Source organism: Mustela putorius, unplaced genomic scaffold, assembly GCF_011764305.1.
Source record: "Mustela putorius furo isolate JIRA1106 unplaced genomic scaffold, ASM1176430v1.1 tig00000275_pilon_pilon_pilon, whole genome shotgun sequence".
Classification (NCBI taxonomy): Eukaryota; Metazoa; Chordata; class Mammalia; order Carnivora; family Mustelidae; genus Mustela; species Mustela putorius.
Window position 1 is genome coordinate 20,554,911 of NW_025421341.1, and position 25,090 is coordinate 20,580,000.

A 25,090-nucleotide genomic window follows, 5' to 3' on the forward strand; every position below is an offset into this window, starting at 1 on the left:
ACTTTTATGTTTTCCTTGCATGTGTTCTTTGGTCTCGTGCCAATTATTATTTCTTTTCTGACCTGCTGGCTTGTGAGCTTCATTAGAGGAAGAACCTTCCTAGCTCACATCCCACTGAGGACTTGGCTTGACCGACTGCTGGCCTGAGGCGGAGGGCTCAGGCAAGTTGAAGGGAGGAAGGGTCTGCTGCCTGGTGCCTGCCCTGTGTCAGAGCTGTGCACTGGAAGCTTTTTTTCTGATATTCAGTGGAAGACTGTCAGGGGAAATGAGGCCTAACACACCTCTCTCCCGTGGTTCTCTCAGCTTCTCTGAAATGACTCGATGGGGTAAAAAGTCTCTTCAGATTTCCTCAAGCACTAATGGTTTCTGCTTTTAGGACTCCTAGGCAGAAACTTAAAGAGAGTTTGGGAGTTGGTCCTCTTTTTTGACTTGAAGGAATCCATGTGCTGGGAAGACAGTGAGAGGTCAGAGTCACTGATTCACATACACCCCCACACCTGCCCCCTCTGGACCCTCAGAGAGAAATGATTTCTTGCAAGGAAGAAGACACCAGGTGTGGAGCCGATAAAGAAAAGAGGGGAATCAAGAAGGAAGGAAAAACTCCCACATGGAAAAGGACACTAATGATAGGGAAAGAAATTTTATTTTCAAGCTCTTAAGAGAATAATACAAACAACAGAGAGTTTTAAAAAACCCTAAAAACTAGTTTAAAAAAGTACTTGACAGTGTCCCTTCAATACCCATGGATGGCGCGGCCATTGTGCATTGACAATGAGAAACTCTGCAGGTGACCGCCCCCCATGGCCTTCCTGGCAAGGTCCCAGGAACTGGCAGGTGGGCTCAAGGGCAGTGCTCCTTGCTAGGGTCCCTGCACCCTGCCTAGCTACATGGGAGGGACCAGGGAGTTTGTAGCACTGAGGGATGACCGCCCTCCGGGGAGGGTCCCGAGTTACAAGGAATACTTAGATTGGTCTTCACTCCACTCCTTGGGGCATGTCCAGCCAACTTTCTCCCATCTGTTGTAGCAGCTATCCTGGATGGGAGGTGCCCTGCCCTTGGGGGCCCTGGGTCTCTGCATGCGCCAAAGCAGGAGAAGGCATGACATTGAGCGTGTCCTGGCCATGGGCAGGGTTGGGTACTTGGGAAAGTCACTCCTCGATTGACAACTTTGAAGGCGGAAGCCAAAGCAGGACTGTGCTTGAGATACCCACGGGAAACCTGTACTTTTCTCTAGTTGTGTATGTGTTTCTTGTAAACATCTTTGAGCCAAACCACCATAAAATAAAGCAACAAGGGCACAAAAAGACACCCATCTCCAAACCTAAGCCCCCTTTGAGCCCCTCTGAAATTGGGAGAAGCCAAAAATCGCCCTCCCTCTGGGGGCTCACTCCAGCACCTCCCTCCCTGCACATGGCCCCAGAGTCCCTAAAGCCATCTGAGTCGGGAATCCTGCCCACCCAGATGAGCTCAGAGGCCACCAGTGCTGCCTGTCATCCTTGCCAGCTCACACCCGTCCCTCTCCCTCCCCACCACGGCCCCAAACACAGCCCCGGGGGGGAAACAAAAGCAAACTCGAGGGGGAAACAAGGCAGGCCACAGTGCCTTTCCTTCGCGCACCCTTTGCATTGTTCCTCCCCAGCCCTCATGCCCACAAGGGCATGACCACCAACAACTCCCCGGCTTCACCCTCCCCAGCCCCCTCTTCGCCCAGGTGTTGTGTGCACGGGCACGTCCGAAATTGTTGTCCTTGTGTTTCCTTTCGTTTCCAGCTGGATCACACTTCCTTGTGGAGTCTGTCCTGGAGTTCCTTGCTCTTCTGGGAGATTAGGCTCGACTGACTGGCCACCAGCCTCACTCACTCCCACTCTGACCCTGCCATGCAGGCCCTCCTCAAGGCCCACCGCTCTCTGCCTGTCCTCTGTTCCAGCCCCTGGGGTGCCCCCTGGCCTCCCCACACCTGCTCCCCAGACTGCGGCCCCAGCAGGCCCCGGCCCCTTCCCGGCCCAGCCTTCCCATCTCTGTGCATGGTCACGGCCTCGCTTCCAGGTCTCTCGTCTCACACTGTCGTGACCCTCATGACGAGCTCCCGGCTCCCGCCCTGGGGGCTCCGCTGTTCATGAGGTCGTAAGTGACTCAAGATGTGCAGGATGGTATAAGCACAGTGGTGATCGGACAGAGGGCCTGAGGGGTAGCTGGCCACCCTGGCAGGGCCTTCCTCAGGGCCCGGAGTGCCCCCGGCCTCCTCTTCCGAGGAGGGGGCATTGGCCTGGGTGGCTGAGGAGGTCCGGGGATTTGTCCTGCCTCCTGACTTTTGGTCCTCCAGGTCTTTCGTCTTGTCATAGTTCAGCACTTTCCACTGCTGGTTGACAGCCTGCCAGCGTTTAAAGATGCGGTAGACAGAGGGTCCCTCATGCACGATGAGACCTGAGGCACCAGGGAGAGAGGAAAGCAAAAGCTGAGTAAGAGACCGGAAGTCACTGCTGGAAAAAGTGTCTCCTTGTGCGTATCAACTGAGAGATGTCGGAGCAAACTAGATTTGTACCAGTTTGATTTGTTCTTTTCAAGCCTCTCTTTCAGCTCTGAGCCATAGGGCTACCATCCCTGTATTTCTAGGCTCAGTGAATCCGCAGAAGGAGAAGGTGGAAGGCTGCCATACCTAGTTCATGAAATGGTGGCGTACCTATGTGCAATGCCTTTGCCTACCTCTCCTCCACCCCTCCCACTTCTTGACTTGACAAAACCCCAAATCGTCATCCATCGACAATTTTCCTACCTCTACCACATAGCTGCGGCCCCCAGCACTTGGCAGATGTTGAATAAACCATGTACTCTCAAAGGCACCATGAATGGTACCCACGGGCATTCCGTATCTGCCAATTGATGTCTGGAATTCCACCAGTTAACTCTTTGCTGCTTAACAAATAGCCCAGTGGCACTGAACTACATCCCTGGGAAAGACAACTTGGACACAATTATAATGGCCAGAAGCAGTGTAGAGCCAGAAAGAAGCCACAGCAGACAACCAGGCAGATGAAGATTGATTATGTGTCTAGTAGGTGCCAAGCACTAGGGCTGGTGCAGTGAGCAGGACAGAGTCCTGCCCTCCGAGAGCTTATATTCTAGTGGAGAGACATGCAGCAGACTCATAACCAAACCCATGAGACTGTTTCAGGCACTGACAGATGCTACGGGGAAGATAAAATAGGGTTAAAGAGGCACTGGCTGCAGACACTGAGGGTCCTGCTTTATCATCAAGAGGAGAGGGTGGCAGGAAAGGCCTTTTGAGGGGAGGTGATATTTACGTTGATATGTAAATGATGAGAAGGAAGAAACCATGCAAAAATCTGGAGAGGGGCCATGTTAGTGATAGGAACTGCAAGTGTGAAGGCCAGGAAATGGGAATGGAATGCACATGGGTCAGAAGAAAGGTCAGTGTGGCCAAGGTGCAGTGATGAGTGGGAAGTACAAAGAGAGAGAAGGGGGTGCAGAGGCCAATATGATAAGGCCTTATAGGCCATGGCAAGGGATTTTTTACTTTATCCTAAGTATAATGGGAAGCCACTGAAGGGTTTTAATGGGCGGCAGGGTGATGTGATCTGGTTTATCCTTCAGAAAGTTCATCCTGGCTCCTATGGAACTGGATGAGGGAAACGAACAGGAGCAGGAAGTGACAGTGATTCAAGCAGGAAGGGATGGTGGCCCAGGCTAGGGTTCTAGCAGAGGGTTCCGTGAGAAATCGTGTGGTCAGGACATATGTAGAGGTAAAGCTCACAGGTTTGCCGACAGGTAAGGAGGAGGCAAGAGAAAAATCTGGACAACTCAGGAGCTTTTGGTGGTGGTGCCATTTGCTAATATGTTGATGGCAGGAGGGTAGGAGGGATGGATTTATATGGCAGTGGTCATGACTGTATTAGTTTCCTGTTGCTGCTGTAACAAGTGACCATATACTTAGTGACTTAGAACAGCACACATGTATTCTCTTATAGTGCTGGAGACAGAAGTCTAAAGTGAAGGTGTCAGAGGACTGGTTCTTTCTGGTAACTTTGAGAAGAGGATCCATCTCCTTGCTTTTAAGTTTCTGGAAGTTGCCTGCATTCCCTGTCTCTTACCTATAGGGCTCCGCATCTTTGTTCAAATGTTACGTCTCCTACTCTTCTGTCAATGTCTCTCTCTGTCTTGCTCTTATAAGAACACTTGGGAGTGCATTCAATCTACCTAAATAATCCAGGATTCTCCCCCTAGTTCACAGTTCTTAAATTAGTCACATCTGCAAGTCCCTTTTGCCATATAAGGTAACATTAACAGTCTGCAGGGATTAGGACCTGCATGTCTTTGGGGGCCATTATTCAGCCTGCCACAGTGATTAGCAGTTATATTTTGGTTATGGTGATTTAAAATGACTGATAGAAATCTCACTGGAAGGTCCAGGTGGGCAGTTGGACATATGAGTCTGAGTTTAGGAAGAATCCTGGCCTGGAGGTAGAAGTCATCAGTGTAGAGGTAGACTCTGAAGCCTTAGAAATGGCCCAGATCTTCTGGGGAGAGAAGGTAGACAGATAAGAGAAGAGGGTCAATGGCAGAATCCTGGGCCTTCTCGTGTGTAGAGGTTTGGTGGAGGTAGAGCCAGCAAAAGAGGCTCTGAAGGAGCAATAAGTGATATAAACACAAGACCAGCAAGTGTGTAGACCCAGAAGTCTAGAGAAGGATACATTTCAAGAAAGAATGTGTGCTAACTCTCAGATTCTGTTGAGCGGGTGGCTCAGGTGGAATCAGGAGTGGCCACTGGCTTAGTAGGCACAGGTGGAGGAAGGATGATAGATGTACAAATCAGTTAGTTCTCATCCAAGTACCTCTGTCTCTTCTATAATTTCATCAGCTAAGATGGAAGGGATATGGGAGGAAGTGTTGAAGATTTATGGATAGAAGAAAAGAGGGAAATCATTATCTTAGAAAGTGGAAGACTGAATTTACAAAGGAGATATGAAATAATTATCTAACAGTGTTGAGTGTCCCTTTGAGGTTTGTGGCCACAAATTTGAAAAGAGTTGTATGGTTTTTCCCCATTCCTTCAACTGCTTGCTAGGTACACCTATGGAGTGAGAAAGCTGAGTTTAATCAGGATAGACTTTTCCCAGGCAAGTGAGACAGGCAAGAGAAGACACAGAATTATGGATGTTTGCAAGGGAGTGGTTGTCACACTGGCCCATGAAGTCTGGGCTGGAGAGGAGGAAAGTGATACACAAAAGGGATAAGGAAAAATGGAACGTGATAGGGTCAATGCCAAGAGGTCTCTTTGAAGTTACAGAATTGCTAGAGTCAATGAACTATGGGAATGGGATTGGGGGGTTGGGGCTCAGAGAGTAGGGTGTTTAAATCCAGACTTTGGGAATGGTGTGGTTCTTGGTGATGATGAGGTCTAGGGAATGTCCACTTGAGCAGGGGCTGAGATGGGCTAGAGGAAAAGACCTGTAGCGTAATGAGGTAACCAAAAAGCTGGACAGATTATCTGCATCAACCATCCTCAATGCTATCAGACCAAATGCCCCGCTTTTAAAACAAATATAATTTAATATACCCTTTCTTATCCTGAAGTGAAATTCATAAGATAAATAAGCTACCATGATTTTTTAAAAAATAAATTAATGTGATGCCCTAAACAGATAATGTAAAAAACCAAAAACACAGGAGAAGTCATTTATAACCAGACAGTATGAATTTCAACACAAATTCTGGGACACAACTACATTAGAAAACAAACAAAAAAACCTCAAAGATTTCCAAAATGTCCCCTAGGGGATGGTACCACCTCTCCTGAGAGCTACTGATCACAGAGATGCTGCAGACAGGAATGGTGGGAGGGAGTGTATGAACCAGGTGCTCCCAGGAATGTGAGGAAAGAGTAGGCACCCAGCAGTCAATAGCATCAAGAAGGGGAAAGTGTCGTCAAATATGGTTACATGCACTTCAAAGGGACTGAAGCTTCTGAAGGATAAAGGCAGAGAAGCAGTATGGAAGTGGTAATGGGGAGAAGGAGGATGTGGACTTCACTTCCAGGACCCGTAGAATAGAGTATATGGGAGAAAAAGCAGTTACCACTTGAGACAGCAAGAAACAGTGTCCTCAGAAGACAGCTGTTTCAATGAAAGAAACACTCACAGAAGCTGCTAGTGATGGACCGTGAGGTCCAGAGAAAGGGCTAGGAAGATGGAGCCAGTTAAGGGAAGCACATAAAAGGAAAGGGGTGATTGTCTATATCATGAAGGTAGTCTGGGAGGCTGGGCCCTGTGCTGGGGAGTGAGAAGACTGGGCATTTACCCCGTAGCAACTGTCAGTGGAAGGGAGGCTGCTGGCCTGGCCTCTGGGGGGGGGAAGAGCTGACTCACAGCAAATAACAATGAGTCACTCCAGCCTCCTCAATGTCAAGCAGAGATGGGATGGAACATCTCAAAGCTTCTCCAATCTTGAACACACTGTGATTCTAGGAGACAAGATAGCCACCCACTGCCACTCTTTCCTCTAATGTGACAACAGTTCCTGAAATTGCACTCTGGCATCAAGTTTTCCAGAGTTTGTTAGAGAGACAATCTCCCTGTGGCCCAGTTGTTCCTAATCTCTTGGGTCATGTGCCCCTTTGAGGATCTGATGAAGGCTAAGGACCATCTCCCTGGAACAAAAGCCACACAGATGAATCTAGGAGTTCATAAATCTGAAGACCACCAATGGGCTCCTTGATATGGCCTGTCTGATACTGGACAAGGAGACATCTTCTCTGCCCCGTTTCATCATCCTACCCCACTTACTTCCTTCAACCTTGTGAATATGTGTTCTGTGTTCATTATTTCCAAAAGCCTGTTTAAGCACTTCAATGTTCTTTTCCCAGACTGCAAGACCCTCGAGGACAGAGGCCAGGAATGGTTGAGGGTTGGGCAGTCAGCACAGTAGCAGGAGCTTAACAAAGCCTCAGTGACAATGGAAGAGATGGGGGCCTTGGGGAAAGAGAAGCAGGATCTTTTGAAGCCCCAAACTAACTCTTTCCAATAACAGCCACTACACTTGATTCTTAATTAGCTTCTTGATCAGACAATTTTACCCTGATTGAAGAGGGTGGCTTAAATTTTTGGTCTGAATGCTGCATTCTAATTATCTAACTGTCTAGTGTTCAGGAAGTAATTAAACCACTTTAATGGATAGATGGCTGAAGGGGGGAAGGTGCACCTGTTTTTGTAGATAATGCTTGTTTGGCAAAAATGGGAAAAGCACGAACTACCTCATTCGCACCCACTCCTCTTAGCTCTCTCTGCTTCTTGATCTACAAATTACTTATTGATTCCTTGGATGGCAGAATAAAAGCAAAACAAAAATGGAGTAAGGTGGGCGGGGCTCATCTGATTGGGATGGATGAAAATAGGCAAGTTGACAAGATGGGAGAGAAGGAAGATGGGTTGGAAGTGGCAGCGGATGGAGAGAGAGGCTGAAATTAGAGTAGGAGGAAAGAAAACTACTGGTGAAGGGAGACAGAGAGGCAATAGAAAAAGATAGATCATTAGAACACATGGCAATATGGGAAATTCAGTGTGTTTTGATTGGTCCTTCTCTGGCATTTTTTGTTTCATTTAACAATGACTTCATAACCACCTCCAAGGTGCCCAACCCTGGACTGTATTTGTGGGAAATCCAGTTCCAGAAGAATTTCCACCTTCATCTCCCTGACATCTCCCCACCTTTGGGGGCAGCTCTTCTTCACATCTCTGGAGGTTCCATAACTCTCAGAACACTTTGCTTGTCATCATCTCTCTTCCCACTAGCCTCCAGTGGAAGTGGCCCTTTGGTTAGCTCATGAAAAGGGAGGCAAAATGGCCACTGTGAGTGGGTGGTCCTGTCTGCTTGGCTCCCCCTGCCCCTAACTCACTGCTGACCCAGCACTCTCAGGAAGTCCTCAACCCCTGCTTGGCATTACCATCCCAGTCCTGCCATGCTGAATATTGGCTAATGGCTCTTGCTGTGTCCAAAGTGGTGAGATACCATTTAACTCTATTAAGATATTTCCTGAGTACCTACTATGTGCTTCTCTGAGCATATGTGATGGAACAAAAGAACTGGTTCTTATCACGTATGGAGTTAACAGGCGAGGGCTAACTGAGAAGTCTGCAGAGAAGCCTCTTGTCCCCTCACCAATGCCCAAATCCTCCTTCGCGCTCCTCCTGTCCTGCTGGTATCCTGATTTCGGTGGAAAAAAAGTTACAGACAACTGTACAACAGTGCTTCTCAACTTTAGCATGCATCAGAATCTGCCAAGGAGCTTGTTACAACACCGGGTCCTGGGCTCTACCTCCAGAAAGTCTGAATCAGTTGGTCTTAGATGAGGCTTAAGGATTTGCATTTCTAAGCCACTGCTGCCTGTGTGCCCACTGACCACACTTGAGCAGCCCTGCCTAGAACATGGTCCTTACCTGGCCTACTACCTCATGGAAGGATCTGAATTTTGGTCAAAGAAAGAGCTATATGTAATTTTTTTTAAAAAAGATTTTATTTATTTATCTGACAGAGAGATCACAAGTAGGGAGAGAGGCAGGCAGAGAGAAAGGAGGAAGCAGGGTCCCTCCTGGGCAGAGAGCCTGATGTGGGGCTCAATCCCAGGACCCTGGGATCATGACCTGAGCTGAAAGCAGAGGCTTTAACCCACTGAGCCACCCAGGCACCCCTATATGTAATTTTTTTTTAAAGATTTTTAAAAGATTTTTTTATGTATTTATTTGACAGAGAGAGACACAGGGAGAGAGGGAACACAAGCAGGGGGAGTGGGAGAGAGAGAAGCAGGCTTCCTGCTGAGCAGGGAGCCTGATGTGGGCCTTGATCCCTGGACCCTGGGATCATGACCTGAGCTGAAGGCAGATGGTTAACGACTGAGCCACCCAGGCGCCCGAGCTGTATGTAATTTTTTAAAAAGTTTTATTTATTTTGGGGGGAGAGAGAGCACAAGGGGAGGGGAGGGCCAAAGGGGGAAAGGGAGAGAGAATCCCAAGCAGACTCCCCACTGAGCATGGAGCCCAGTGTGGGGCCCGATCTCACCATCCTGGGATCATGACCCAAGCTGAAACCAAGAGTCAAGGTGCTCAACCCACTAAGCCAGTCTGGCGCCCTAAGAGGTATAGGTAATTTTTTAAAAAAATGTTCTAGTTCCAGATGAGACAAACATGGAAACACGAGACAGCTAAAGAAATGGATACTTCCCTTCTAGACCCAGAAGACTTTGGGTCGCACAGTTCAGAGTCACCTCACATAGCGGACATTCAGAGTTTCTGCCACGTACTAGCCATAGGGATTTGGGCAAGTCACTTCCTCTTCCCAAGCCCCACCTCTTCCCAAGCCCCAGGCTCTTCAGCCATGGGACTGATACCTCCTTGCTTAGGAGATTAAAAAGAGGAAATGAGTCCTGTGTGCTCTTGCTTGGGGCTATGCCCAAGCCAGCCCAAGCCATGTGATACTGATTGTTGTGGGGGTGGGGGTGGAAATTACAAGCCAGAAAAAGCCCACTGGTATCTTTTCCTCCTCTTTTATAGCCAACCTGGTTCCCAAGTGCAAACACCTGTTCTTCTGACTCCTAAACTGCCCTTCCCAATCCTCAGTCTGAGTCATTGTTTATACATGAATAAGATGCTGGAGCTGAGAACAGCGCTAGGGGCCAGCTGATTCTGCAGATGTGGTGACTAGCCTGCACTCCTGGCTCCTCTCCTACCACGAAGAGCCTTCCACAGTGCCAGGGGAGGGGTGCTCCCCGCCTGCAGAGTCCCCTGCTGTCACACGGCTGCGGGGCAAGGCTTCACCCTGAAGCCTCACCACTGCCAAGCTCAACTTCCTGATGCAACCCCTTGAGGGCCTGGCCCTGTCAGAACCTTCACTGAAGAACTTATCAAGCAAGCGTGGAAAAGAAATCAATCTAACTGGCTAGTGCTGGGGGGCCGGGGACTAGGAGGTGCTGTCATGAGATGCCATCTGCCATTCTCCATGGTCACAACTTTGTGCTCCTCACAAGTGTAGCTAGGCTGGGCTCCTGGGAGCCCCTCTGAGGAGGTGGCGAGATGTGGATCCACAGGCCTCTTTTGGGCAGGCTCACCTTGACCCACATGCTTTGGGTCTTAGTTTGAGTTACTCTTTCAGCAATAAAGACCCAATGAAAGATTTCAATGTGGGTGAAGCAAAACTAGCTTCCCTTTGTGTTTCTATCCTGTTGATGCCTCGTCCATGTCCAGGGAGGGGCTGTCCCCTTGGCGGTCCCTTCTATTAGAATTCCCTTCCCAGCAGGGTTCTTGCTGGACTGGTTGACCTTGGTAAAGCTGGACAGGATGCCTCTAAGCACATCAGAGCCAGGACCATCCCGATCCCACTCAAGGCATTGTGGAGACCCTTAGAAGACCTTAGCAGGAAAATCATAAGAGCGCTGAGACTCCTTGAAATGAATGAACCCAACTCAGTGGGACTGGGTAGGGAAGAAAAATATTCCTGGGGCCCCAAATAACCCTGCATTGGTATAAGTGAGGAATCCATTCCTGGAAGTGTGTGTGTGTGTGTGAAGCTATGTCCCAAGAAACTATGGATTTTTTTCTGTGGGCGTTATCTAAAAGCTCAGAGCTATCACTATCTGGAAAGATACAGACAGAATTGCATTTCTCAGCCACTCTGGATGATGGTGATGAAGGTCATGGTGATGATGGTGATGGCAATGATAGCACTTATGGAATTCTTACCATGTTTTGTCACGCTAAAAGGGCTTTGCAAATATAGTCTACATCTCACAGAAATCCCCGTAGGTAGGTGGTATTATCTCCACTCGACAGAAGAGGAAACTGAGCTCAGAGAGGCTTAGGTGTTGTTCAAAGACACACAGCTTGTACATGTAATGGGACATAAACTTAGGTTCATCTTGAAACAGAATGGTGCCATGTGTCTGGACTCCTTCCTCCTCTATGTTCCAGGTCATGGGCTCCCTGAGAGAGAAGCTGTGGAGATAATTTTTTATAGTCTCTATGTATGAGTATACAATTTCTATATCAGTTCACAATAAGATGTCTTTTGTGTTATGCATTTACAAAACGTGTTACCGTGTTAGAGTGGTTAAGGATATTGGCTTTGAAATCAGATGAAACTAGGTTCTAGTTGTATGACCTTGGTTGATTTACCTCTTAACCTTAATTATTTTTATCAGGAAAATGCGCATTTTAATAATACCTACATATAAGTTCGTAGGGAGGAAATAAGATAATGCACATAAAACACTTTTAACATTTGGTACATAATGAATAGTAAATTTTAATTATTTTATTATCATATTATGAAATAATATGACTTCATCTTAAAGAAGTTATGTTAAAGTTACAAAAGTAGTTTATTTAAGCAAATGTGCCAGAATTCTATAATTAAAAATAGTTCAAAATCCCAGGATTTTAAAAGACTACTCCTGAGAGGTGCCTGGGTGGCTCAGTTGGTTAAGCATCTGCCTTCAGCTGAGATCATGATCTCATGGTCCTGGGATCAAGCCCCACATCGGTCTCCCTACTCAGTGGGGAGCCTGCTTCTCCCTCTCCCTCTCCATGTATTTTCTCTCTCTCTCTGTGTCAAACAAATAAATAAAATCTAAAAAAAAAAAAAAAAAAGGACTACCCTTGGAACTGGGTATTCTTTCTTAGGCTGTACTAGTGCAGAGCTTCTCTGGAAATTTCTCAAAGACGTAGCCTGTGACAGACATGACTGTCTGTCCACCAAATCCCAACTCTTCTCTTCCTTAGTCCAGAGTTGCCACAGAGAACGAATGACGTTTCAGCACTTTGTACCCATGGGGAGCAGGGTGACCAAGACTAACATGTGAGCATGAGTCAGGTCAAGGTTGAAGAATGGGTATTGAGGGAGAAAGTGTGTGAGTGTGTGTGTGTGTGTGTGTGTGCGCGCGCGCTTTATCCATTCTTGATTTTAATTTCTATTCACTGGAAATTAAAGATTAAAAAGCCTAGGGGACAGTAGTCACAAAATGAAAGGAGCCTGGGTCCCTGAGTCTCTCTGTGGAGGAAAACTTCCCACTGATCAGGAACTTCTACTGTATTAACCACTGAAATTATATATATATCTGTTGGGGTGACTCTAAAATACATGTGCTAGGGTAGAGGTCACAGAGAAAAGCAGCTTTGGGTTCAATGGCATGTTTCATGTCATCACTGAACTGTATTACCAGATTAGGCTTTCTTTCCTAGCCATAGACCCACTGTCAACAGACAGACATGCCACTCCTGAAGCTGTTCCCATGACTGTATTATAGGCACTGAAGACAGTTCCCAAGAGGTGTCTCTACACTATTTTGAGCCCCACTGGCACACTGGAGTAAATGAATTGCTTCCCAAGGGGTCTCCTTTGAGAAGGACAGGGCTCATTTGGTGTGTCTGCTTCTAAATCAGTCATCTGCATTTACCGAGCAGTTAGCAGCTCAGCAGTGAAGAGAAGGGGCCTTGCATAGGAAGCCCCGGTCGGGGAAGGTAGGGGGTGGGTGGAATATGAGTTAACAGTTAATCTGGAGAGTTGGAGAAGCCATATGCATTTAATGGAACCAAGACTGAACATCATCTTGCCCATTTACATGGCTGAGGCTTATCAGTTGTTTGGTCTAGCCAAACATGATTGGGAATCCCCCCACCACCATGGTGGTCGACCTCTGAGAATTATGACATCTTCTTATCATGGAAGTGACTTCAAAATCCTCAAATGTCAGACCTAGAAGTACCCTGCAAGTTATCAGGTTCAACTGTCTCATTTTATAGATGACTTAACTGAATTACAATAGGAAGAAGCAACTTGCCCAAGGCCACAGAAGGCAAGGAGAATCTAGTCTTCAGACCTAGATTTTCTACCTTCAAGTCTCTTTGGGGGTACCAGGCTGTCTTCTCTAGATTTTCAGTTTATTAATCAGGGAATTAAAAGGTTTGACAGATGGGGTCATTTCTAACCCAAGGGAAGGAAGAAAAGAAGGAATATTTCTACCAGTTGTTTTTCAATTAATGTGAATTAAAATTAAGTTTGGGAGTGCCTGGGTGGCTCAGTGGGTTAAGCCTCTGCCTTTGGCTCAGGTCATGATCTCAGGGTCCTGGGATCAAGCCCCTCCTCAGGCTTTCTGCTCAGCAGGGAGCCTGCTTCCTCCTCTCTCTCTCTGCCTGCCTCTCTATTTGTGATCTCACTCTCTGTCAAATAAATAAATAAAATCTTTTAAAAAAATTAAGTTTGAAAAATCATGTTTTTGTGGTCCTGCCACCCTTACCCTTTGCCCATTTACTATAAATTAGAATTTGAATTCCTTTATCTCAGAGGGCAGACACCAAGTATCTCTAAATTATAGGAAAGAACTTCAATGGACAGCAGACAGAAGAAGCTTTAACAAAAGATTTTCTATAATTCTGCAAATTGCCATCTTCCACTGTTTTAAAGATTTGGAACAATCTCAGAAATGCTCCCCTTCTCCTCCCTGACCACATCCCACTCACAAGTGAAAAAATAAACATGATAAGGATGAGGTCCTCATTTTTGCAGATTTGACTTTTTGGTGGCCAATCTCTTGAGTCTGTGGAGTGAAAAAAAATGTTTTTGGTGCCAAAGACCTTAATTAATTTGCTCTTGTTAAATCCTAATAACTTGACCCACTGGAGCAGAGACTGTCCCATTTGTTTGCTGGGAGGCTCTGTCAGCTTTTCTGCTGGGGCAGACAGCGTCGTTAGAGGTGACGGAAGAGGAGCCAGGTGGCAGGAGGACATTCTATGTAATCAGATCTTCTCATTGAAGGGACATGGGTGAGGGAACTAAAAGCCTTCAAGAAGAGGCACTGCTCCATATAACAGCAGACTTTCAATTATGTGAGGGCAGGGGGTCAGGCTCTCTAGGCTGTGATTGGTTTCTAGTTTTAACAGTTTCCACAAACCTTTAATGAGTGCCTACTCCAAGGGGAATCTATCCAGATCAAGTGCCCCCCGAGCCTGGTCGCTGATATTTATGATGCCTGCTCCTTCCCATATGCCATTGTATTCAGTCCTCTCAGCAATGCTCTGAAGATGGTATTATTAGCCTATTGCACAGATGAGAGAAGGGAACCAGAGAGTGGTTACACAAATCACTCAAGGTCCTAAGGTTAGTAAGAAACTGAGGAGCATGGGGTCCAGACCCTTATGTCGCACACTCCTGCTGCTCCAGAGAGCCACCACCCTGGCTTTTGTGACTCCATCCCGCCCTTTTTTCTCATTCTCAGCATCCATCTCTTCAGTGTATAATGTTCTCCAGGTCTCCATCCTTATCCACCTACTCTCTGAATGCTCCTTCTAAGTTGTCTTGTCAAAACCCACAGCTTTACCCACCTCATTGTTGACCCCTAAACCCGTGTTTTATTATCTAACTTCCTACAGTTTTATTAGCCAACTGCCTACAGAAACCTTTCCTTACTTTCCTCCCCCCTCTTCCCATTAGTCACCGATCCTCTTCAGAACCAGTCCAGTGCCCTCAAATCTTCCTCTATCAACAGGAAGCCGTAAAATGCCCTTTCCTTCTTTCTACCCCCACAGAGACTCCTTCCTGGCAATGCCTTCCCCTCTTTGCAACCCATAATGTACCCCCTGTCTCTTGCTTCTCTTCTACTGCAAACTCTTTGGTTAGGAACTGCCTCTTACCTCACTGCCTGGATTTTAGGCTTGTGATGGACTTTTCATTTGATGCTTTTGCCAAAGACTTACCTTTGGTTCCCCTTTGCTTCTCCCATCGCCAACCCCATTCTCGTGCTCAGCTGTGGTATCCCCATTCAAGCCAGACCCAAGGGTTCCTACTTACTTCAGAGAAGTTCACACAGTCTTACCTCATCCACATCCTAAGTGCTTCTCAAGGTCATGCCATACACTTCTTCCCACTGTGCTGTTTTGCACTTCTTTCCCTTTTGCTCGGACTTTTACAAGCATTTTCCCACTGGCCCCTCCCTACCTCTAGTCTTTCCAGCTCTGGTCCATCCTCCCCACCATTGCCTGAGTTATCTCTTTAAAGCACACATATATCTGACCACACTTCTTCCAAGGGTAAAATCTTATCAATGCCTCCATATCACCAACAGGGTGAAGTCTGAGCTGCTTAGCCCATGATTCATGGCATTGTGGGATTTGGCTTCTGCCAACCTCCACATCCCTATGGCCCATTACACACCTTCCCACTCTGGCTCTTGATGCTGAACCATACATACCTTCCCAGAGTCTCCCAAGGGTCCCTGGTTCTCTCAAGTCTCTGTGCCTCTATACATGCTAGTCTCTCTGCTTGGAATGTTCTTTTCCTCTCTTCTGGAAAAACTTTGCCCTATCTTTTGAAAAATAGCTGAAGGATAGAGTTCCTTCCTTCAAAAAGCCTTGCTGGACCCCTCCAAAAGGGAGTTAATTGTTCTCTGTTCTGTTCCATATTTCTCTGTATGTTATAGTGGCTTCCACTGTGCTGTACTTTATTTGTAGACTGGGAGCTCCTTGAGGGCAAAGACTGTGTCTCGTTCATTACTTTATTAAAATTCCCTAGTTTCCGGAACAAAACATTTGGCCAGGAAATGCTACCGAGTGAATGAACATGACCATCCTGAGGATCTTCTGACTCATAAATGATAAATGATTAACTTGTCTGCCTTCCCAGTGAAATATAAGATCCTTGAGAGCAAGTGACTATCTTATTGGGAGTGCCCTTTCAATAAATATTTTTTAGTGATGAATGGGTTCCCTAAGTTCATGTTAACCAAGAGATGTAGCTTCCCTTGCCCTAAGTTCCTTCCACCAGAGTGTCTCACAAGGAGACAAACCACCCAAATTTCACCTCAATTTCTGTCTTTTTAAGAATTTATTTATTTATTAGAGAGAGAAAGAGAAAGCACAGAGGGAGAGGGAGAAGCAGACTCTCTGCTGAGCAGGGAGCCTGACATGGGCTCCATCCCAGGACCCTGATCATGACCTGAGCTGAAGGCAGTTGCTTAACTGACTGAGACACCCAGGTGCTCCTCACCTCAATTTCTTAATCCTCTCACTCAGTTGGTGTCAGAATAGCACTGATCAAAAGAGAAGTGCAACAATGACTAAACTCCAAGACCCTGAATAAACGACAGGAGCAGCTAGGGCTCACTAAATTTCTTATTGCTCAGTCATTACCCTATGGGTCAAGGTATTACCGGAACAATTTCCCTTCAACCTGCCTCCCCATCCAAGCTCTGCATATACAATTTCACAGCAGTCAGAGATAAAATATGCAGTAGAAAGTGCCCTGGAATTGGAGTCCAAGATTTTTGGTCTAAGTCTCAGCTCTGTCATTTGTTTAGCTATGTGACCTGGAGCACGATTACTTTAAGCCTTTCCTCACTTGTTAAATACGGATCATAATACTTACCCTGCTCATCTTTTAGGGAGATTGTGACCTTTCTCAGTTCTTCTCTGCCCTAGCAGGGGTTTGGTGGTTTGTTCTGTCCACAGTAACTTAGCTTTAGTCTTCACAGTGACATGGATTGGTCTAGTAGTTAAGACTTTACTCAAGAGACGTTTAATCTGTAGGGCCAGCTTTGTCTCCCAGAATGGACAACCTTCTGATATAACTAAGTCTAGAGGCCTTGTCCACAACCCTGGACCCAAGCTGTATCCAACAGAGAACCCAGACCTTCCTGGCAAAATTCAGACCATCCTAGGCAAAATTCTTTGGTGAGAACCAGGAGGTCAGCCAGGTAGACATAGCCATTGATGGAGCCAATGTGGTTTCATGGGCAGCAAGGTGACCATGTCCCACGCTCTGCATTCTCTTGGCATAATGGCAGAGAATATCTGCTCAGCTGGTGTTGGCACCCAATGGAGTGTCTCTTTATGTCCTTTCCACTCTTGCGAGTCTTCCCTTAGAAGACTGCTCTGATCAAAGCTAAGTCTATTTTTAAGGATTACTTAAAGCTATAGATTTCATGTTTACTCAGATTCTTTACTGTCTGAGGCCATTTAACAGTCTTAGGGAATAGACAAACTGTTATTGGTGTCTGAAAAACAGAGAAAGTCCAAAGACTCATTTTAACAGATGGTCCTATTCCTTTCTTACTCAGCCTTTGGAGCTAGCACTCATTTTCCTAGGACTAAATTCATTTTCCTTCTTCGGATGATAAATTTCTATCCAAGCACTGAATTGCTCCATCCATCCAAGGACCTTGGATCTATGGGTATGGAGTTTTTCATTCAACTTTTTTTTCAACCAACATTTCTTGAGAATACTCACCTCTCCCATTATCACTTCATCTACTTTCTGGTAAGGAATCATCTCTTCCACTGTCCTCTCTGTCACATCACCGTCTTCTACTTTTTTAGGAGCTCTGGATGGGAAATGTCACTTTTCCCATAGGAATAAGCTAATTGACTGAATTTTAGAATTAATGACCCCCTTTATAGTAATAGAGGTGCTGCCCTGTGACTCTCTTGTCCATGTTGTTCATTTTTGTGCACTAAGAATACCACATTTTGCTTCCTTCTGGTTTACCTACCCAGTCTCCTTCCACGTTCCAGCTCCTCTGTCTTGTATTGGTTCAGTGAAACAGGTTTGTGTGTCAAGAAGTCAAGATTCATGGGTAGAGGCAGGAGGTGGTAGGATAGAGATGACGGTATACTTGCTCCTTCTCTCAAAACAAACTAGACCCTGTGTTGCCATTCTGGCTTGTTTCCCTGGAATTCTGAGGAAGGTGGAGCATCAGCTGTGTTGCAACATTCCCTAGGGTGGAGGTAACCCCTGATTGGTGGCTGCTTTACTATGAATTCCTGGTAGGAGGCTGTAGTTTGGGTGTCCCTGAGTACAGGGACACTGGTAACTGCATATGACTTTTGTGGGGAGATTATGTCAAGGTGGTATTGTGGCTATCATCTCCTTCTTCCTGAGCTATTATCTGAGCACTGAGAGATGAGCTCTGGACTAGGATATGGAGTGCAGCAAGGACTCACCTGCAGAAGTAAGCTGAAACTGCCTTGTGGAGGCTGTGGCTCCTGTCCTAAATTCCTCTAAGTGAATCTAGTGCCAAGTGTACTCTCCAGTAGTTCTGTGAGTCTAAGTGTCTAGTTGAGCCTAAAAATAAATACACTGCTGGTGGACATTCCAGGCTCCACCTGACTATCCCTACCAGGGAACCCCTAAGGGACTGATACTTTATAACCACTTAAGTAGCACTGAGTATTTTCCCCCAACTGGCCAGAACACTACAGAAGAGAGGTAAGTGACTGATACCTAAACTTTATCCTTGAAACCACCAACATCACTACTGATTATCATCACCAATATCAAAATCATCATCAATGCAACCATCACAAGAATCTGTTTGTGCATTTCAACTACTGTCCACCACCTTTCGCTCACTTCTTTAGATCATATATTATTCTCTTTTTGATTTTGTCTCCTAGAATTTTCTCCTATGGACAACTTTGCCTAGAAAAACACTGAAATGAGAGTCCTGCTCTGCTGCCTGAGTCAGCCTAAGACAAATCCTTCAGTATCAGTTTCCCCATCTAGAAAAACTGGAAGAAAATTATTGCCCCTGGGGAAATGGTCTGACAACTGAATTAGCTCCACTTATAATCAACAAAATGATAGCATAGTCTAAACTCTTTAAAGGTGAGCTAGTCTAAATGTAAATTTATCTGACCACTTTGGGATGGAACTCAAAGCCCTTATGATCCCTATGCATCCCCCTTTTGTCCAATGGCTATCTCCAGGCAGTCACTGGCTTGTCAGGGCAGAATGGACAGATCATGGTGTGGCTTTGCATCCTGGGAAATTATGTTTTCCTGAAAGCTTGGAAGAAATGAAAACTCTCAATATTTAGCTCACTGTCCTTCCTCCAGAAATTGGGTGATTGAGTGCCATATATATATATATATGAAGAGAAAGAAGAGAAAGAATTTGAGAGATAGAAATGGTTTGGAGGGAGGGAGACAAACCATAAGAGACTCTTAATTTCACAAAAGAAACTGAGGGTTGCTTGGGGAGGAGAGTGGGGAGAGGGTGGTGGGGTTATGGACATTGGGGAGGGCATGTGCTATGGTGAGTGCTGTGAAGTGTGTAAACCTGGCAATTCACAGATCTGTACCCCTGGGACTAATAATACATTATATGATTATAAAAAAATAAAACAATTATCTAAAAAATGGAAAAGAAATGGGTTGAAGGGTGGCAGATGGAGAGAAGCCAAGAGGACGAAATGGTTCTGTGGAGCACTACTCAGAGGAGATACTATGAGCAGGAGAGACCAGGGTGCCAGGAAGGCCCAAGCAGGGGTGGTAGGTGGCTCAGACCCACAGGGAGCAGGCTGGTTTGTGAGGGCTCTTCCTGTAAGTGGGCTCAGGTGCACTCAAAGTTGCAGGTAGCATCTACATATGTTCCATAAGGGACACTGAAGACTCCTGCTGTCTGATGCAAGAAGATAACGGAAAGAACAGTGAACTGGCAATCAGGAGACCTTGCTTCTATTCCCAGCTGGGCAATCCTGAGAAGATCACTTCATTTCTCTGAGTCCCAGTTCTCTCCTTCAAAACAGGAGTTGTACGGGTTGATCCCATGATCTCTTCTACATTCACTCATCTCAGTCTTCAAATCTATGAAGCCCTGCATGGCAGGTGGCATTTATGCTCCTCTTTCCCTCCCATGTTTCCTTCGGGGGAAGAGGAATATGGCTTCCCTCACCCACCCCCACACTAATGTTGGTCTCTTTGGTGACTTGCTTTGGCCCATGGGCTGTGGAGGGGACAGTAAACCAGTATTGAGCAGAAGCTTCGAGAGGCCCTGCAAGTTTCCACCAGTCCTCTTGTGCTCTTGTACCTAGCTAGAAGGGTATAACCCAGCAGTCCCTGTCCCTTTAGCCTGGACCCCAGCACAAGGAACCACTCAGAGTGGGTTGGAACCCAATACTTAGTCAGAAGCCAAGTCCAGCTGAGCCACAGCAATCATGCAGGCTTAGCCACAGGAAATAAATGCCTATTGTTGTGAGGCACTGCAGTGCTGGAGTTGCCTATTACTGCAGCCAAAGCTGACTAATACACACACGACAGGAAAGCAAGTTTCGTTGAAGCACACATCAGGACCAGTCAAAAGCCCGCCTGAAGGAGAATGAAGGGCAGCTGGAGAGGCTCCTCCAGGCCCTCCGCTGCTGCCCTCCTTCATGCCAGAGCCGTACACTTCCATATGGAGACACACCTGGTTTCTGGCAGCCACCACCCATGCCTCAGTGGGGTAGGAACGGATTTTGGTGGAGGGGGAACTAAATTAGAAATGCTCAAAGTCAAATTCCTCCCCATTCACAGTCCTCTCTTCCACAGTCCTCCAAACCTGGACCGTCTGTCCAGGTGCCATAAAAGGATGCTTTTAAAAAGGTGGTTGAACTCAGGGTGGATATATTGGTTTAGCTAGCAGAGAGAGGGAGCGAGATGCTAAGACAAGTATCCAAGTGCCAGCATCACTTGTCTCTGCCTGCTATAAGCAGCATGCGAGTCTCCAGGCCTCTCTGACTCTGATATTAAAAAACCCCAAAGAAACTCACATAGCATCCTCCCAGCCAGATTCTAGCTAATAGATGTTTTCCTGCCAAACAGAGCAGTGTAGCATATTTGATACAATATACAAACCAAAGCCCAGAGAACACAACTGTGGAACTTCAATGCTATCAGCACCATGGCCTAGGGGACAACCTGAGACTTCCAGGTTAGGCTGAATGACCAGTGCTTCATGTCCCTGAGAGAAAACCAGGACCTCAGTCACTTGAATGACAGATGCAGAGTTGAAAACCAAAAGCATTTGTGTGGAAGAACAAAAAGACCCCGGCCTCTACCAATCAACCTAACTTAGTAGAAGAGGAAGGAACACAGATTTGGGACTGGTGTAAGGGAACAGGCAGGAATTAAAGTGGAAGGTTTTCAACTTTTTTTTCTCAAACACCGAAGAGATATTTAGAACAGAAACGTATGTAAGTGGATAAAAGTACCAAAACTCAAGGTGAAGCAAGGGTGAAGCTTCGGAGCCTGTCTGCACTGTGTTCCATTGCCTACTCCCAAACTGGTTCCTGAAGCTGTGTGTGGAACATTGGGACTATATACAGTTTGAAAACCACCAGACTAGAGACATCTGGGGCATTATAATTGGCTCATGGGAAGCTGAAGAAAAGGAGGGAGGGGCAGGTATCATGATGGCTGTTTCTGGGCATTTTGCTGGGACGTGAATGGATTAAATGTATAGTCATCCCTTGTCACGGCTTGGCAGCCGTGGAGAACACAACAGAGAGGAGAGCTTCCACATTCTGTTTGAGGCAGACAGACTGACCAACTGACCTTTCCCTTCTCCTTAGAGGCAAGCCTCCTTATCCTCATCTTCAACTGGGCAAGAAAAGATTTGCTTTGGAAAGATTTAGATCTTCCTCTTTGGTTTGCCTCCTCCCCCACCCCACTGACACCTCAAATCTAAAGGGTTGGCTCCTACCGAGCTTACAGCTCTCAAGCGTTGTGCTTCAACACTTCAGAGGGAGGAATCCTGAGAGATTTGTCTAGCTCACCAGCTTATGGCTCCCCACTTCCCATAGAGACAAGCCCCCAGACCCACCTATGCACACCACATCCATGAATCCATACATCCCATAGCAGATCTGGAAGAGGAGGTCTTGGCGTTGCCATTTTGCTGAGGGACTGAAGGTTGACCAGATAAGCCAAGAGATACTGGCAATGAGGAAGAGGGAACCCAAGATGGCAGCTGCAATCTGAACCTTCTCAATGACCGTCAGAGAGATGGCCTGCCACTGCAAAGAAGACAAAGACAGGTTAGCTGTTGCTGGGATGCCCCTACCCCATTTCCACCCCATTCCCATCCCTCTTCCTTCTGCTGTCATAACCTCTTACCTCAGGTTTTGGATTTAATACAAGGCTTTTTAACTTGGAACACAATGGTTATTGTTCCAACATGCTGAGTTTTATGTTCCCCTTTCAATATGGAGGAAACTGATATCACACCAAACGGTCAGAAGTTATTATAGGGAGGGGGTTCTGGGCAGCCGTGGCTGGGAAGGAAGGCCTTTATGATTGATTATGATGCAGACAAAGTGAAAGTATAGGTCAGTGAGGGTGGTATTCTGGGGCCCAGAAGATTCTTTTCAGAGCAACACTGTTTATTTTCACACCAATAGTGCACAGCCCCCCCCTTTTTTTAACTTATTTTCTACAACAACACCTGGCATGTCATTTAATATAAATGCTAGTGATTACCAATTCAACAGACAAGGAGAGGACACAGGATGTGGGGGAGAGAGAAGAAAAACAGTATACTTTACTGTCTGTGAACGCTAAGATTTCATTTTTTAACAGAAAAAGCACTATGCTAACAGCAGTATTGATGGACAGATTGAAGGCTAGGGTGTGGGTGGACTTTAACTCTGAAATTCTGTGATTCTATGGCTGGCCTCAGTAGCACAGGCCTAAATGTGCCTGGAGTTGGATTTTAGCTCGGGATTTATTCATGCTCTCACTCAACAAATATGTACTCTGCTAGGTGCTGGAGATAAAGCAGTAAGCAAAAACATATAAGATTTCTGTCCTCATAGAATTTATAGTCTAGGGAACACAGATGATCAAATAATGTATTTACAGCTATAGTTCATCAGGCATAAGTGATGGAGGTACATAGAACTATGAGAGCCTTTGATAGGCAAATTCGACTTGTCAGAAGAAGCAATGCTTGAGTTGAGGAGGAGTTCAGGCAAAGAGAGGAGAGAAGGGTGCTCTAGGCAGAGGAGAAAGCATGTGCAAAGGCCCAGTGGTGGAAAAAATATATATATAGTGAGTATGAAAACCTGGAAGAAGATGAGAAAGGGTGGAGCAGAGAGAGCAAAAGGGAGTGTGGGGTAAGACAGCTGGAAAAATAAGAAGAGAAGACCATGTAGAATCTTGAAGAATATGCACAGAATTTTGGCTGTGTCCTATGAGTAAATAGGATGCTACGGAATGGTTTTAGGCAGGGAAGTAACAGGATTCCATTTGGGAAGCTGAGTGCAGTACCATCTTGTGATTGTCGGGATTTGTGTAAAGCCCAGAGAATTCCCCCCAGCAGGCATTTCAGCCTGAACTCCCCAGAAAAACCAGACAACATTCCATCTATCAACAGCGAGTCCTTCTTCTACACTAAATGGCATGGCTCCATGAGGACTGACCAGTAGCTCCTAAGGAATGGTAACCATTGGAATACATTTCACTTGCTGTTCTAGTAGGACATCAGCCTTTACCTTTAATTGTACAGATAGCATCCCACTACAGGTAATCAGGCCTTTCAATTTTCCACTGCTTCCTGCAGCCTGGGTCTACACAGAGCAAGGGAATTTTCCAGAAGGTAGTCTGAACCTACAGACTCCTCTCAAATACTAGACCACCAATGCTTCCTCCAGAGCCTGCCTCTCTGTCTGTGAAGAGGGTTCCTGATGGAGCTTTTTGGTTTGACCACTGAGTCATCAATAACCTTCACTTTCTCCTGCTCCAGACTTCAAAACCCCCAAATATAAAGGCACAGAAAGTGTCTTAGTCCCTAAAGCCACCCTAATGCCTGGTCCCCCAATGAACTCTAGAACCTCAGTTGCTGACTACGGTCTGAAGCATGTTGAGAAGGGAACAGGGTGGGGTACTGTAGACAGGCTCTCCTCCTGTCTGTCCCAAGGGAACCTCTAGGAAAGGAGTGGGGAACAGAGCTGCAAAGAGCGAGAGAGAACAAGGCAGCTCTGAGACCTCCAAGGGAGGCTGGGAAGGGGAGAAGAGCTCCAGAGACTCTGCTCCCCCCAACACTGGGGCTTCATTCCTAACAAGGTTCTGATCCCAGTATCATGATCCCAGTATTCCTAAGGAGGTTCCAGTCCCAGTATCCCCCCTGCACTGCAGCACCAGGACCGGCTGTTTCCTTCGACCCCAGGAAGGGACACTGAGCAAGGAAGGGTTCAGGACCCCGTTCTGGCTGAGCTCTATTGCAGCTTACAAAGTGTCACCTAGGAGAAGTCAGTAAGTCATAAGGGCTGTCAGTGTTCCCTTTCATAAAAACAGAAATAACTGGCCCTTCTCACTCCCTAGAGTACTGTGAGGCTGAATGAAAGAATTCCTTGAAGGGGACGAGCAGCTGTCATTTCCACTCTTTAGTATGTTTGAGCGAAAAAACAGTGACGCATGTCCAGATGGGGTATTCCTTTTTTTTTTTTTCTCCAGGTGGGACATTCCCGAATGCACTCAGCCAAGCCACGCTTATGCACCGAAGGTCAGAGGAGTGAGACCCTCTGTGCAAGCCCACCCTGCCAGGTAACTGTGAGCAAATTGTTCCTCCACTGTGTCATCTGTGAATTGGGAAGAACAGTGCCCACAGCCCTAGGTTGTTTTTGGTATTCAATGAGATAATACATGTGAAGACTTAGAGTGACTCGCCCCCAGGGAGCACTAACTAAATGCTTGTTAATATAACTATAGTTCAGTTGTAGCAGAGAGAGGGTGAGGAGCAGCCAGAAAGCCCCGAGGCCAACCCGAGATTCCTTTCTCCATGGCTTTTCTGCTAGAAACTGAAACTTGCGGATTGTCACTGAGATAATGTGCCATGGCGAGTGCTATTTCTCACAACTTTGGATGGGGCTTGGCCGGCGTGTTGGAGGACCTGAGACGTGGGCGAAGAGCTCCAGCTCTGACAGCAGAGGCTTGTCGCCCTGGTGCCCTCCCCCCGTGACCCCCGACTCCGCCATGGAGCCTCTTGCTTGCAGGAGGGGCCCCCTGTTGCGTCCCTGACGGTAGGTGCTTCCGCTGGCTGTAGGTGCTCCAGCTGCTCCACAGCAGCCATCCTACTCTTGCCTGGGCCCGAGAAGCCCAGGACACACAGCTGGGACAATCTGGACCACAACCACACAACACTGCCACTAGGCCAAACTACTTCCTTCTTCGGGCGCTATCTGGAAAAGTGCAGTGGCAGTTACTGAGCACACATCATGCATTTCCAGGAGCAACAGAATCAGAAGGAGTCCCCAGGGCTTAGAAACTCACAGCGAAAGGCATGT

General features: G+C 46.6%; 1 protein-coding gene across 1 annotated transcript in view; it reads right to left on the reverse strand.

The window, feature by feature from the left end:
• Nucleotides 1-635: 635 nt before the first annotated feature.
• MARCHF4 (membrane associated ring-CH-type finger 4) overlaps nt 636-25,090 on the reverse strand; it is a 110,835-nt gene continuing 86,380 nt past the window's right edge. Inside the window, exons 3-4 of the mRNA XM_004762710.2 lie at nt 21,631-21,823; nt 636-2,424 (exon numbers count right to left, since the gene is read on the reverse strand). Coding sequence (XP_004762767.1) covers nt 2,057-2,424; nt 21,631-21,823 — 561 coding nt within the window. The 3' untranslated portion in view covers nt 636-2,056. The remainder of the gene's footprint in view (nt 2,425-21,630; nt 21,824-25,090) is intronic.